This window comes from Hemitrygon akajei, chromosome 14 (assembly GCF_048418815.1).
Source record: "Hemitrygon akajei chromosome 14, sHemAka1.3, whole genome shotgun sequence".
NCBI classification, from domain to species: Eukaryota; Metazoa; Chordata; class Chondrichthyes; order Myliobatiformes; family Dasyatidae; genus Hemitrygon; species Hemitrygon akajei.
The window spans coordinates 41,909,566-41,926,616 of record NC_133137.1 but is presented as its reverse complement, the minus strand read 5'-3'; the positions used below and the strand labels follow the sequence as shown (position 1 = coordinate 41,926,616).

Sequence of the window (17,051 nt, the reverse complement as noted above, 5' to 3'; positions counted from 1 at the left end):
TGGAGAGTGTCAGTAACTTTGAATTCCTCATATTAAAGGTTCTGTTCTGGGATCAGCATGTAAGTGCCATCACAGAGAAGGCATGACAACATCTCTACTGTCTTATAAGTTTGGGGAAATTCAGCAAGTCATCTAAAACTATGTCAAACTTCTGCAGATGCACAGTGGAGAGTACCCTGATGGGTTGCATCATGGCCTGGTATGGAAACACAAAACTCATGAATAGAAAAGCCTACAAAAAGTGGTGGACACAGCCCAGTCCATCACAGGATAAGTCCTCCCCACCATAGAGCACATCTGTAAGAAACACTGCCAAAAGGAAGCAGAATCCATCATCAAGGGCCCCCACCATCCAGCCATGCTCTCTTCTCACTGCTGCCACCTCGAAGGAAGTATAGGAACACCACAACTCTGAACGGATTCCCCAGCCTATAGATTTACTTTCACGGACTCGTGTTCACAGTATTATTTATTTATTTGCACAATTTGCCTTGATTTGCACATTGGTTTGTCAGTCTTTATCTGTGTGTTATTTTTCATTGATTCAAATGGTTCTCTTGCATTTCTCTGTTCTATAGTGAATGCCTGTAAGAAAATGAATCTCAAGGTAGTATATGATGACATAGATGCTTGATAATAATTTTACTTTGAACTCACTTTGCTGTCACTTGACTCAGCATTTTTATAGATCCACTCTCCTTTTACCTCTTTGGATTCAGTTTTATGGAAAAATATGACATTAACAATCTGGTGGAGCTGATAGCACAGAAGTAGGTTCTATCTGGTAATTCAAAGCTCTGGCTCGTAACCCAAAGACAAAATCATAAAATAACAATGGAACATTTTAAATTTAGTTTATTCTGTGATGTAAAAAGCTAGGCACAGATGTTGCAATGATGAAATTAATTGATAGTTATAATCCTCTCAAATTCCCTGATTTGGAAGGAAAATTGTCATCCTTACACGCTGTATATAGTTTGATTTCAAAGCCATAGCAATACCTTTGACTGGGAAACTCCGAAGTAACCTAATACGTTGATCATTTGTATCAAGTGGATGGAGTATTGACCTTAGTATTGGCTTTAGACACAACCTAGTTGCGTCAATCTAACAAAGTCTTCCTCATGAATAGTAAAGAAACTGGAAGTACTGTAATGATATATCATACTTAGCGAATAATATATTTCTGCCAATATTCCAAAATCCTTCGCTGTGGTTCCTTTATATGTCCTGTTTTAAGGACAGTACAATTGGGTACAGTTAGGAGAGGTTGTCTATAAGATTCCACAACATTGACTCTTGGTGCCATGATGTCTTACAATATCAGGTTAAACAATGATTTAAAACCCAACCACAGATGATTATTGCCTACTATCCTTGCTTAGCTGGTGAATCTGTAAACCTCTAGAATGAATACCACTTGGAAGAAGCGATGGTTGTAAGAACACAGTGATAATCTAGTGTATGTGGACACGTCAATATCTAGCAAGAACATTTGGAGGTATTTAAAGAGGAAGTAAATATATTTTGAAAGATCCAGAAAGTTCGGCCCATGTTGGACTAGCACAGAAAAGTTGATGAGGTCCAGGATGTTCAGTATAATCATAGTGTTGATCAACAGATCTGGCTTAAAGGATCAAGTGACCTCATTGTACTCCTATTTCGAAGAGTGGTTTGATAGTATCAGCAGTAATTAAGTTGGCCATGTTCTGAAGCACACACCTACAAACGTTGTTACAGGGTTAACAGGTGAAAGCTTTTAGATGAACTTGTTTTTATGATATTTACAGATCCCTCAGTCCTCCTTCACCATCACTCTTATGGAGGATTTGAAGATATTTTTCAATTTTTACACTTGTTTCTCATATTCTAAGATTCAGTCCATCGTGACTATGTGACATTTGTTTCAAGAACTGACAAATTTCCTATGTTATTAGTATCTCTGTATATCAACTATACAGAATACTCATTTTGTTCCTCACTTTGGACTTCTTTTCAAGGCTAAGTAGTTAAGGTGGTGGACTAGAAATCTATTTGAGTTCCTCTGTACAGGTTTGTATCCTGCTGCTATGAGGGCAGGGTATCTGACTGGATTACTGCTGTGTGTGTAACTTGATTAGAGAACATGTCTTATGAGGAAAGGTTATGAGCTAGAGCTTTTCTCTTTGGATCAAAGGAGAATGAGAGATAGCTTGATAAAGTTGTATAAGATGACAAGAAGCATAGATAGAGTGGACAGCTAGTGCCTTTTTCACAGGGTGCCAATGATTAATATGAGAGGATACAATTTTAAAGTAAGTGATTGGCGGAAAATACAAGGGTAGGTACTTTACACATAGTAGTAAGTGCATGCAAAGCATTGCCAGTGGTGGTAGTAGATGCAGATACATAAGGGACATTTAAGAGATTCTTAGACAGGCACATGTTAAAAGGAAAATGGAGGACTGCAGGAGGGAAAGGGTAGATTGATCTCGGAGCAGGTTAAAAGAATGGCAAGACATCGTTGGCCACAGGACCTGTACTGTACTCTTTTATGTTATACAGTATGTTCAATAAGATCTCTGTTTTGTACTTTATTTGCCGTAGAACCATAGAACATTACAGCACAGAAACAGGCCTTTTGGCCTTTCTTGGCTGCACCGAACCATTTTTCTGCCTAGTCCCACTGACCTGCACCTGGCCCATATCCTTCCATACACCTCTCATTCATGTACCTGTCCAAGTTTTTCTTAAATGTTAAAAGTGAGCCCGCATTAACCACTTCATCTGGCAGCTCATCCCACACTCCCACCACTCTCTGTGTGAAGAAGCCCCCACTAATGTTCCCTTTAAACTTTTCCCCCTTCACCCTTAACCCTTAACCCATGTCCTCTGGTTTTTTTTCTTCCCTAGCCTCAGTGGAAAAAGCTTGCTTGCATTCACTCTATCTATACCCATTATAATTTTATATACCTCTATCAAGTCTCCCCTTATTCTTCTACGCTCCAGGGAATAAAGTCCTAACCTATTCAACCTTTCTCAGTAACTAAGTTTCTCAAGTTCCGGCAACATCCTTGTAAACCTTCTCTGCACTCTTTCAACCTTATTAATATCCTTCCTGTAATTCGGTGACCAAAACTGTACACAATACTCCAAATTCGGCCTCAACAATGCCTTATGCAACCTCACCATAACACTCCAACTCTTATACTCAATACTTTGATTTATAAAGGCCAATGTACCAAAAGCTCTCTTTACTACCCTATCTACCTGTGACGCCACTTTTAGGGAATTTTGTATCTGTATTCCTAGATCCCTCTGTTCTACAGCACTCCTCAGTGCCCTACCATTTACCTTGTATGTTCTATCTTGGTTTGTCCTTCCAAAGTGCAATATCTCACACTTGTCTGCATTAAACTCCATCTGCCATTTTTCAGCCCATTTTTCCAGCTGGTCCAGATCCCTCTGCAAGCTTTGAAAACCTTCCTCACAGTCCACTACACCTCCAGTCTTTGTATCATCTGCAAATTTGCTGATCCAATTTACCACATTATCATCCAGATCATTGATATTATAACCATATAACCATATAACAATCACAGCATGGAAAAAGGCCATTCCGACCCTCCTAGTCCGTGCCGAACTCTTAATCTCACCTAGTCCCACCTACCCGCACTCAGCCCATAACCCTCCACTCCTTTCCTGTCCATATACCTATCCAATTTTACCTTAAATGACACAACCGAACTGGCCTCTACTACTTCTACAGGAAGCTCATTCCACACAGCTATCACTCTCTGAGTAAAGAAATACCCCCTCGTGTTTCCCTTAAACTTTTGCTCCCTAACTCTCAAATCATGTCCTCTCGTTTGAATCTCCCCTACTCTCAATGGAAACAGCCTATTCACGTCAACTCTATCTATCCCTCTCAAAATTTTAAATACCTCGATATTGATGACAAATAACAATGGACCCAGTCACTGATCCCTGTGGCACACCACTAGTCACAGGCCTCCACTCAGAGAAGCAATTCTCCACATAATATTGGTACTATATGGTGGTAATATTGCTACTACCTAGCGACTGAATCTTCTTAACTAATCTCCCATGTGGAACCTTGTCAAAGGCCTTACTGAAGTCCATGTAGACAACATCCACTGCCCTCCCTTCATCCACTTTCCTTGTAACCTTCTCGAAAAACTCTAATAGATTTGTTAAACATGACCTACCATGCACAAAGCCATGTTGACTCTTCCTAATAAGTCCCTGTCTATCTAAATACTTGTAAATCCTACCTCTTAGTACTCCTTCCAATAATTTACCTACTACCGATGTCAAATTTACCAGCCTGTAATTTCCCGGATTATTTTTAGAGCCTTTTTTAAACAACAGAACAGCATGACCTATCCTCCAATCATCCAGCGCCTCACCCGTAGATACCGACGTTTTAAATACATCTGCCAGGGGCCCTGCAATTTCAAAACTAGTCTCCTTCAAGTCCCAAGGGAATACCCTGTCAGGTCCTGGGGATTAATCTACTCTGATTTTCCTCAAGATAGCAAGCACGTCCTCCTCTTTGATCTGTATAGGTTCCATGACCTCACTACTTGTTTGCCTTACTTCCATTGACTCCATGCCAGTTTCCTTAGTAAATACAGATGTAAAAAACCCATTTAAGATCTCCCCCATTTCTTTTGGTTCCATACATAGCCGACCACTCTGATCTTCAAGAGGATCAATTTTATCCCTTACTATCTTTTTGCTCTTGATATACCTGTAGAAGCTCTTTGGATTATCCTTCACCTTGACTGTCAAAGCTACCTCGTGTCTTCTTTTAGCCCTCCTGATTTCTTTCTTAAGTATTTTTTTGCACTTTTTATACTCCTCAAGTAGCTTATTTGCTCTCTGTTTCCTATACATGTCATACATCTCTCTTTTCTTCTTTATCAGAGTCCCATTGTCCCTAGAGAACCAAGGTTTCTTATCCTTATTCACTTTGCCTTTAATCTTGACAGGAACATACAAACTCTGAATTATCCTTGCCAGAGAACAACCTGTCCCAATCCACACTTTTTAGATCCTTTCTCATTTCTTCAAATTTGGCCTTTTTCCAGTTGCGAACCTCAACCTGAGGACCAGATCTATCTTTATCCATGATGAAGTTGAAACTAATGGTGTTGTGATCACTGGAACCAAAGTGTTCCCCTACACACACTTCCGTCACCTGTCCTAACTCATTTCCTAATAAGAGATCTAATATTTCATCCCCTCTAGTTGGAACCTCTATATATTGATTTAGAAAACTTTCCCGGACACATTTTACAAACTCTAACCCGTCTAGACCTTTAACAGTATGGGAGTCCCAATCAATATGTGGAGAATTAAAATCCCCTACCATCATAACTTTATGTTTCCTGCAGTTGTCTGCTACTCCTCCAATTCTCGCTGACTATTGGGTGGTCTATAATACAACCCCATTAATATGGTCATACCTTTTCTGTTTCTCAGCTCCACCCATATGGCCTCAGTAGACAAGCCCTCTAATCTGTCCTGCCTGAGCACTGCTGTAACATTTTCCCTGACTAGCAAAGCCACCCCCCACCCTTTATCCCTCTGCCTCTATCACGTCTGAAACATCGGAACCCTGGAACATTGAGCTGCCAGTCCTGCCCCTCCAGTAGCCAAGTTTCACTAATGGCTGCAATGTCATAATTCCTCATGTCAATCCACGCTCTCAGCTCGTCAACCTTCCCCACAATACACCTTGCATTGAAATAGATGCACCTCAGAAGATTATTACCACCACACACAACCCTTCTATTTCTGACTTTGCATGTACTTTTAACATCATTTATTTTCATCCCCGCTCCACTAACTGCTCTGGCACTCTGGTTCCCATCCCCCTGCAAATCTAGTTTAAACCCTCCCCAATAGCACTAGCAAACCTCCCTGTAGTTCAGGTGTAACCCGTCTCTCTTGTACAGGTCCCACCTGCCCCAGAGAGGTCCCAATGATCCTGAAATCGGAAACCCTGCCCCATACACCAGTTCCTCAGCCACGTGTTCATCCTCCAGAGCATCCTATTCTTACTCTCACTGGCTCGTGGCACAGGTAGCAATCCTGAGATTACCACCCTGTGTTTTGCTTTTTGACTTAATTAAGGCAGCTTGTCTTTCAAAATTTAATACTTTTAGTATGTTCAAAACTATGTCTTGCTGGAAGTATTTGAGTGAATATATACCCCAAAATTATTTATGCTGCCTGCAATTAGATCTTGTGCAAGTTCAGTTATTTATTTCATCTAAAATGGAGAGGAATGGCTGTGAAGGATAGAGGTAAGTTTCTGATATTTTACAACTTTTAAACAGATTGAGTTAATTTAGGTATGTTTAATAATTTTAGGAATGCTCTAATGTTTTAAAGATTTTTCAATGTAAAGTTTCCATATAGGTCTTGAATGGTAAAATCATGTTAGATACAATGAAATTGAATATTTATGTATTGGTAAATAATGCAATTTAAATTAACAACATGTATAGTATTTATGGTTAATTTAGAAGGTCATTCTGTGAGATGGAACTTTGTTGCAAAGAATGTTGCTTTTATTTTTTTTAGACACCAATGCCCAAGAAAACAAGAAAAGACAAACTAAAGTTGAAGGAACTTCTGGATGACTTTCTCAATAACCCAGTCCTTAAAATGGACCCATCAGCACAAAGGTAGATTAGAAATCTCATCATTAGGGGTCGTAATCTTCTTCAATTGCTGTTTAATTATTGGTTGCGTTCATCTTGGCATCACTATTGTTTCTTTTCCATAGTAATCTTATTTTTCAATTTTTTTTTCAATCTTGTTCAACCTTTCTTCTTTTTCCCTTCATTCAGTCTTGGTTCAGTGAAAAATATGGAAAGGCAAACAGAACAGCACCAGGCAAATCTAAAAATGATTAAGTGTCATAGAGTCATCGAAAAGTACAGCACAGAAACAAACCCTTTGGCCTATCTAAACTGTGCCAAACTATTTGAATTGCCTAATCCCATCAACCTGCACTAGGACCAAAGACCTCCATATTCCCTACCATCCATGTATCTGTGCACATTTCTCTTACATATTGAAATTGAGCTTGTATACGTCATTTGCACAGGCATCTCAATCCACACTCTTATGACTCTTTGAATGAAGATGTATCCCTTCATGTACCCCTTAAACTTTTCACCTTTCACCCTGAATCTATCACCTCCAGTTCTAGTCCCACTCAACCATAGTGGAAAAAGTCTGCTTGCATACTCTATACACCTCATAATGTTGTATACTTCTATCAGATCTCCTCTCAACCTTCTACATTCCGAGGAATAAAGTCCTAATCTATTCAATCTTTGTTCGTAACTCAGGTCCTCTAGTCTCAGCAACGTCCATGTAAATTTTCTCTGTACTCTTTCAACCTTACTTACATCTTTCCTGTAAGTAGATGACACAATTCTCCAAATTCGGCCTCACCAACATCTTATACAACTTCAACATAACATCCCATCTTCTGTACCCAGTAACACACATAAAATGCTGGTGAAACGCAGCAGGCCAGGCAGCATCTATAAGAAGAAGCATTGTCAACGTTTCAGGCCGAGACCCTTTGTCAGGACTAACTGAAAGAAAAGATAGTAAAAGATAGTTATGTACCCAGTACTTTGATTAATGAAGGCCAATGTGCCAAAATCTTTCTTTATGACCCTATCAACCCATGGCGCCACTTTAATGGGGTTACCAGGATGTATTCCCTAACATTCAACCTTACCTGGTTGATCCTACTGAAGTGCAACACCTCATACTTGTCTGTATTAAATTCCATCTACCATTTTTCAGCCCATTTTTCCAGCTGGTCCAGATCCTGCTGAAGCACTGCTCTGATAATCTTCCTCACTGTCCTCTACATTCCCAATCTTGGTGTCATCTCCAAATTTGCTGATCCAGTTAACCACATTACTATCCAGACCATGGATATACAGTAGATGACAAACAACAATGAAACCAGCATCTATCCCTATGGCACTCTACTAGTGACAGGCTTCCTGTCACAGAGGCAACCATCTACTACCACTTTCAGGATTCTCCCACAAAGCCAATGTCTTACCTAATTTACTGCCTCATCTTGACTTTTGTGATCAACCTCCCAGCAGGACCTTGTAAGATGCTTTGCTAAGGTCCAAGTAGACAACATCCCCTGCCTTGCCTTAATCAACTTTCTTGCTAACTTCCTTGAAAACACTTTAAGGTTGGTTAGACATGACCTACTACACACAAAGCCATGCTGACTATCCCTAATCAATCCATGGCTATCAAAATACTCTTATATCTGGTCTCTTATAATACCTTTCAATAACTTTCCCATTACCAATGTCAGGCTCACCGGCTTATAATTTCCTCGTTTATTTTTAAAGCCTTTATTAAATAGCGGAACAACTTTAGCTATCCTCCAATCCTCAGTACCTTGCCTTTTGCTAAGGCTGATTTAAATATCTCTGCTACAGCCCCTGCAACTTCTTCACTTGCCTCCCACAGGTTCCGAGGGAACACCTTGTCAGGCCTTGGTAATTTATCCACCCTAATTTGCCTCAAGACAGCAAACATCTCCTCTGTAATCTGTATAGGGTCCATGAACATGCTCCTGCTTTGCCTCACTTCAGTCCTGAGTAAATACAGATGCGCAAAATCCATTTAAGATCTCCTCCATCTCTTTTGGCTCCATGCATGGATTACCATTCTGATCTTCCAGAGGACCAATTTTATCTCTTGCAATACTTTTATTCTCAAAATATCTGTGGAATCCCTTAGGATTCTCCTTCACCTTGTTGGCTAGGGCAAGCTCATCCCTTTTAGTCCTCCTGATTTCTTTCTTAAACTTTTCCCTTGCGTTTCTTACACTCCATAAGTACCTCATTTGTTCCTACCTGTCTGTACCTGCTATGCACCTCCTTCTTTTTCTTAACCACGGCCTGAGTATCTCTTGAAAACCAAGGTTCCCTAAACCTGTTACCTTTACCTTTTATTCTGACAGGTACATGCATATTTTGTACTCTCAAAATTTCACTTTTGAAGGCCTTCCACCTACCATGAGCATCTTTGCCAGAAACCAGCCTGCCCCAGTCCACACCTGCCAGATCCTTTTGATACCATCAAAATTGGCCTTCCTCCAATCTAGAATCTCAAAACATAGACCAGACCTATCTTTTTCCATATTTACTTTGAAACTAATGGCATTGTGATCACTGGATGCAAAATGTTCCCCTACACAAACTTCTGTCATCTGCCCCGTCTCATTCCTTAACAGCAGATCAAGTATTGTGTACTTTCACATTCTGATTAAGGAAACTTCCCTGAACACATTTGACAAACTCGATCCAATCTAGTCCTTTTATATTATGGGAGTCCCGGTTGATATGTGGAGAGTTAAAATCACCTACTATAACAACCTTGTATTTCTTCAGTGATCTCTCTACAAATTTGTTCCTCTAAATACCGTGGACTGTTGGGTTGTCTGTAATAATATATAGCCCTATTAACATGGTCATATCTTCCTTATTCCTCAGTTCCACCCATAACTCCTTACTAGACAAATTCTCCAATTTGTCCTGACTGAGCATTGGCGTGACATTTTCCCTGGCTGGTAACACCACCCTTCCTCCTTTAATCACTTCCACTCCATCGTGTTGTTACGGATTCAGGCAACAATAAATATATGAGTTAGGCAGGGGTTTATATAACTAATAACACGTTTATTAAACACTGAAAACAAACCCCCCAAAAGTAAACAAATCACTGACGTAACCGGAAGTCAGCTGCTTTGCGGCAGCTTGAACAGTTCTTAAAGCATTGAAGCTTAAACAGTTCTTAAAGTGATGTTGCAAAAACAGTTCTTCAAAGTAATATTGCCAAAAGTTCAAAATGCTCACAATCCATTTAAGGGAGAGACTTTTTAAGATGATTTAAATTCTCTTTTCCATCGTGTTGTTTCGGTTCCCAAGATATCGAACTTTTTCCCACGAAGAATTTACGAAACGAAACGGCTTAAAGGCACTGACCTTTCCTTTACAGAACTATTCCCAATCCTTTCTGCTATTTCGCAGGGATTAACACGAGAACAGTCAACGAATTCCTTCCGAATAAGGATCAAACAAGGTCGAACCTGTTTCACCGTCAAAATCGATTCTCCTTGATCTTTAACTCCCGAACTTCGATCTTCACTCTCCACTGATTCTCAACTAGCAGTATTGTAGAGAAACTGCTGTCAATGACCTTTTAAACTTTAGGCATTAGATAAAACTTCATCTTTCAACTAAACTGCGTCATAACATTATATCACGCAGTGGCATGAAGTCAACATGGCAAATCCAGCCACGAACTGCCCCTCCTCACAGGGAGGGGTCCTCCTTTTATACCCTGTAAAAAAAAACCTGTCACATGACCTCTACTGGCGGGAAAATGACGTCACTCCACCATCACAAGACCATTACCTCAGGTCCAGTATAGCTTCAATCCCAGTCAAGTGACAAGGGTATCACTGTCACGTCACGAGTATGTAACAGTGTCTAAAACAATGGAATCCTGGAACATTGAGCTGCCAGTCCTGCCCCTCCTGCAACTAAGTCTCACTGATGGCTACAATATCATAATTCTATGTGTTGATCTATGACCCAAGTTCCTTTGCCTTTCCTATAATACTTCTTGCATTGAAATATACACATCTGAGGACGTTAGTCACATCATGCTCAACCCTTTGATTCCTGCCTTTGCCTGAGGTCTTAACAGCATCTACTTCACAACCTCTCCACTATCTGTTCTGGCACTCTGGTTCCCATCCCCTGCAATACTAGTTTAAACTCCTCCCCCTGTGAAGCACAAGTAAACGATATTAGACTACTCCAGGTCAGTTGCAAACCATCTTTTTTATAAGGTCTCACCTTCCCTGGAAGAAAGCCTAATGATACAAAAGTCTAACGCCCTCCCTCTTACACCAACTCCTTAGCCAAGTGTTAAACTGTATAATCTTCCTGTTTCTGGCCTCACTAGCATGTGGCACGGGTAGCAATCTTGAGATCACAACCTTGGAGATCCTGCCCTTTAACTTGGCATCTAACTCCCTGAACTCACTTTGCAGAACCTCATCCTACCTATGTCATTGGTACCTACATGGACCACAACCTCTGACTGTTCACCCTCCCACTTAAGAATGCTGAAGACTTGATCCGAGATTTCCTGGATCCTGGCACCCGGGGGCAACTACCATCCAGAAACCTTGTTCTCATCCACAGAACCTCCTTTCAGTTCCCCTAATGAATCCCCTATCACCACACCTCTTCTTCTCCCTTCCCTACTGTGTTCCAGAGACCTGACATCTGAGACTTTACTCTGTTAGGTCATCCTTCACAACAGTATCCAAAGTGATATACCTGTTGTTGAGAGGGATGGCCACAGGGGTACTCTGCACTGGCTGTTTAACCCTTTTCCCCTTCCTGACTGTCACCCAGTTTCCTGTGTCCTGCACTTTGGGTGTAAGTACCTGTCTATTTGTCCTATCTATCACCCCCCCAGCTTCCTGAATGACCTGGAGTTCATTGAGTTCCAGCTTCAACTCCTTAAAATGGAGTGTTAAAAGGTACAACTGGATGCACAGGTGTCATCATCAGGGACACGGGAGATCTCCTTACCTTCCCACATCCCGCAAAAGTAGCATTTAACTATCCTGTTTGGAATCTCTACTGTTCCAACTAAGCAAATTTAAAGAAAGAAAACAATAAATAAACTGTGGGGAAAAAATCTACCTAAGCTTTTCACTTTCTGTCACTCAAGCCTTTCCTTGCAGAAGCCTTGACAGCTAAAGCCTCAAAATTCCCACTGTAACATTAGCCATTTCAAAAATGCCGCTCTGCTTGCCCCTACCTTATTTTCATTTGTTCTTGCTAATCAAACCCGATCACTGATTGGCTGCTGCTCAAAGCACCAAACTGCCATGAGTCACTGCTTTCTGTGAGCTATGTCTTCACACGCTTTTGTTCTCTGTTTTGCCACTGCTTAAAACACCATACTGCTGCGAGTCAATGCTTTATGTACTCAATCAGTGAACCTGAGTGAGCTATGTCTTCTCATGCTTTGGATCTCCAATTGACCGCTGCTCAAAACACCAAACTGTCTCGAGTCGATGCCTTATGTACGCAATCGGCAAACCTGAGTGAGCCATGACTTCTCACACTTCGGATCTCCGATAGGCAACTGCTCAAACTTGGCCAGCTGGCTGAAGCTCATGTCAAACTGCAAAACAAATGTTAAATCTCACAATTTTGGCAACTAATATCAAAGAAGATACTAAAAGCTTTTTTTAAGTATATAAAGAGTAAAAGAAAGTTGAGGGTAGATATAGGACCAATAGAAAATGACACTGGAGATATTGTAATGAGAGATACCCTAAAGGTTAACCTCCAGGTTGAGTCAGTGGTGAAGAAGGCGAATGCAATGTTGGCATTAATTTCTAGAGGTCTAGAATATAAGAGCAGGGTTGTGATGTTGAAGCTCTATAAGGCATTCATGAGACCACACTTGTAGTATTGTCTGCAGTTTTGGGCTCTTTATTTTAGAAAGGATATACTGACATTGGAGATGGTTCAGAGAAGATTCACGAAAATGATTCCAGGAATGAGAGGGTTACTGTATGAGGAACGTCTGGCAGCTCTTGGGCTGTATTCCCTGGAATTCAGGCGAATGAGGGGGGATCTCATCGAAACATTCTGAATGTTAAAAGGCCTGAACAGATTAGATATGGCAAAGTTATTTCCCATGGTAGGGGAGTCTAGAACAACAGGGCACATCTTTAGGATTGAAGGATGTCCATTTAAAATAGAGATGCGGAGAAATTACTTTAGTCGAGGGTTGTAAATCTGTGGAATTTATTGCCACAAGTGGCTGTGGAGGCTAAGTAATTGGGTGCATTTAAGGTAGAGATCGATTGGTTCTTGATTAGCCAGGGCATCAAAGGGTATGGGGAGAAAGCAGGGGGGTGGGGATGACTGGAAGAATTGGATCAACCCATGAGTCAAACAGAGCAGACTTGATGGGCTGAATGGCCTACTTCTGCTCCTATATCTTATTATCTTAATTAGTAGGTCAGATTAAAAAATATCTATTCAGTCCCATCACATGAATGGTAGAATACCTTTTAGAAGTCTCAGAATCCCTAATCACTATCCTTAGTGCTGGTAAGTTCTAAAGACAAAGATGAAGCATTCATAACCATGTTCAGTGAGCAACATTGAAAAGGTGATCCAACTTGTCTTCCTCTTGTGATCTTAACCATCACAAGCCATAATTCAGCTAATTTGATTCACTTCACATGATATCAAGATAAGGCTGAAAGCATTGGATACAACAAGGGTTATTGGGTGGACAATATCCTAGATATAATATTGAAGTATATAATATAATAATATATATAATATAATAATATAGATATAATATTTACACGCTGCATCTGCAAAGGAAACAGCATTATGAAGGACCCCATGCACCTGTCATACAATCTCTTCTCCCTCCTGCCATCTGGGAAAAGGCTCCAAAGTACTCAGGCTCTTACGACCAGACTATATAACAGTTTCTTCCCCCAAGCTATCAGACTCCTCAATACCCAGAGCCTGGACTGACACCTTGCCCTACTGTCCTGTTTATTATTTATTGTAATGCCAGTACTGTTTTTGTGCACCTTATGCAGTCCAGTGTAGGTCTGTAGTCTAGTATAGCTTTCTCTGTTTTTTTTTATTACGTAGTTCAGTCTAGTTCTTGTACTGTGTCATGTAAACCATGGTCCTGAAAAATGTCTCATTTTTACTATGCACTGTACCAGCAGTTATGGTCAAAATGACAATAAAAGTTGACTTGACTTGAAGTGCTGTACCTCAAGCCACTTTAACTCTGGCATCCACCTGCCATTGTGGAATATTTCCAGTGGAAAACTGGATAAATCCAATCCAGCTATTTACTGCCAACTCAGTCTACTTTCAATTAGTATATTGATAGATGGTGTTATCAATAGTGCTGTGAAATGACACCAACTTACCTGCTCACTAAGTACAAGTGGAGATTCACCAGGATTTGACCACTGCAGAACTGATCGTGGCCTTGGTCCAGATGCAGACCAAAGTGCTAATTCCAGCGATGAAGAAATGCTCATTGATGCTTACACTATGTTCAGTTTGTTACGAAGGATGAACAACTCTGATGGGCAGAAGGGTGCAGAGTTGCCCATGCCCCCCTTTTGGAGAATCGCAAACCGTTACTATTTCGATGCTGCTAACAGGAGAGTAAGAGAGACAAAAGAAAACATGCCAGGACAGCTGTTATCGATAACAGCTCATGAGAGAGAATGAGAGAGAGACACAGATAAGAGGTAAACAAGTTGGAACATCTGCTACTGATAAGAGAGGAGAGGAGCCATTGATTTACTGTTATTGTCTTTTGAAGAAGGATTGTTTACTTGGTACTATTCTATTCACTGAAATTCCTCGGTGGACAGCCGGAGTGGGCTGGTTTGATGGGCTAAGCCATTCAAAACTGATTGACACCTGAGACCCCATGAGTGGGGATAAAAGTGAGGTCTGGGGAGACACCCCTCAGACACACCAGGAGACACACTAGTGAGCATCAGAAACCCACGAGAAGGTGTGGGGCATCGGAGACCGAACGAAGGATCGGTAAATTTTAACTCACAGTGTTTATAGCAAGGCCGGTGGGGGCTTGTGTGTGTGTCCACCCTTGCCTGGGTGATGAGTCCACCACGGAAGAATGGTCTAGCTAAAGGACGGAGGGGTCATACGTGAATGGCCACAACAACAACGCATCGACGGATCAAAATTGTAAAGGAAGGTTGGCAAGACAATAGCTGTTACTGTTTGTGCGCTCTCATTCTCTCTCTCTCTCTCTCTCTCCAACAATTACAACACATCGACCGACAACTACCTTAGCCTGCATGAACTGAACTGAACTTTATATTTCCATGTGACAATTCATTATCCCCTAGACAACAATAGAGCTGGTTTATTATTGATTACTATTATACTCACACTTTTAGGTTTAGTATTGCTAATGTATATTATCTGTATATTTGCATTGATATTGTTTTGTATATTTTTACTAATAAACACTGTTGAAAATAGTACCACCAGACTCCAACGGACATTTCTATCTTTGCTGGTAAGACACCCAATTACAGGGTACGTAACGAGTTCTATTTGTAACTCCTTAGCAAATGAAGCAGCAGGGTCTAGACAGTATTCAGACTTGGGTGAGTAAAGGTAAGAAAGTAAGTAGCTCTACTTATCTCCAAAATAATTGAACAATTACAACATGTGAAAATGTTAGAAGATGGTGAAGAATGGTGTTCTATTGTTTTTGCTATAACCATGTTCTGAAAAGAAGGTATCTGAAAAGAAATGCTTGGCAGCTGAGTGTATTTTTTTTACAGATGTAAATGTCCTTTATGTGTGAATTTTCAATACTTTATTTAGGAAACAGAAGGAAAAGTTGGAAAAGAAGGCCAGGGAAATTTTCCAAACGCAGCTCAGACCACTTGTGCACAATTACCTGCAACGCAAAAGATTCAGTCAATTTTGTATGAATGAAATGCCATGGCACAGTCAGCTGCACATGCTATTGGGAATTATGCACTTTAATTCATTCATGAAGTGCTATGAAGAAGGTTGGAAATCAAAGACTATTAGCAGGTACATTGAAGTTAACTATATATGTTGTCATTATGTATGTCATCAGTAAATGTATGCACACAGCACATTACTCACATGCATAAAGGTAATGATGAATTTTTGATTAAAGTAAAAGTTCCTAACAGTTCTGCAGGGTAGGTTAGTCTGCAAGATTAGATCATATGGGATCCAGGGTGTGCTAATCAACAGAGGCAGCACAGCAGCGTAGTGGTTAGCACAATGTTTTCCAACCTTTTTTAGCCCAAAGCCCGCCTAAAATATTTCAATACTTGCCATCGCCTCCCTAAAGCACCTTCATACTTGCCCATGCCCCTTTTAGGCACAATATACTTTCTAGCACCGACATAATATAAAAACATGTCTACCATATGCCAACATGAGAGAAATGATTCTGCTTTAAATTTTTATTTGTCATTAAACCTAGTTTACACAGTACAGTGCACTGTATAGTAGCTTCAATATCAATGTGATCCTTAAACTTGATGGTTTTTAGCAGGAGTTGAAATATCTGGTTCAAGTTGTGATAGTAAAAGCCTTAAGTCCTTAAGCGTAACAATGTCCAACTAGTTTCTGTTTCTTGGGAGTATGTGGTTCACAGCACTGAAGCCTCATCCAAAAAGGTAGGAGGATGGAAATACAATGAAGAGCAGTGTACCTCTTCCCCAAAGATCAGGAAACTTCATATGACAGTGTACTCACATACCACAAAAGCTGACATTTTTGAAAAGCATTTTAGTTTCTTCATCATTCCGAGTTTTGATAATTTTTTTCTTGCAAGCTCCCTTCCTGTTCTTCTGCCTTGCAAAGAAATGGCTTACTTACCCAGTCTGGAATTTCCAGATTGTTCCAATCCTTGAATTGTTTCTGAAAATCCTTCTTCAGTGACTGCAGGTGGAAGCAGTACTCCTACAAATCACTGTCTGTGGAAGAGAGAGTGCCAAACTTTCCATGCAGGGAAACTGAGAACATTCTTCTCCCAATGTTTTGCTTATATATTTCCAATTTTCTGATAAAAGTGGACTCTGCACTTTTTGCCTGGACTAAATTGAAATTCCCACCCTACAGTATCATAATTAGAATAAACACGAGGAAATCTGCAGATGCTGGAAATTCAACCAACACACACAAAATGCTGGTGGAACACAGCAGGCCAGGCAGCATCTATAAGGAGAAGCACTGTCGACGTTTTGGGCCGAGACCCTTCGTCAGGACTAAATGAAAGGAAAGATAGTAAGAGATTTGAAAGTAGTGGGGGGAGGGGGAAATGCGAAATGATAGGAGAAGACCGGAGGGGGTAGGATGAAGCTAAGA

General features: G+C 40.5%; 1 protein-coding gene across 1 annotated transcript in view; it reads left to right on the top strand.

The window, feature by feature from the left end:
* LOC140738179 (cilia- and flagella-associated protein 54-like) overlaps nucleotides 1–17,051 on the top strand; it is a 127,722-nt gene that overhangs the window by 54,639 nt on the left and 56,032 nt on the right. Inside the window, exons 18-19 of the mRNA XM_073065296.1 lie at nucleotides 6,595–6,698; nucleotides 15,525–15,740. Of these exons, the coding sequence (XP_072921397.1) occupies nucleotides 6,595–6,698; nucleotides 15,525–15,740 (320 nt within the window). The remainder of the gene's footprint in view (nucleotides 1–6,594; nucleotides 6,699–15,524; nucleotides 15,741–17,051) is intronic.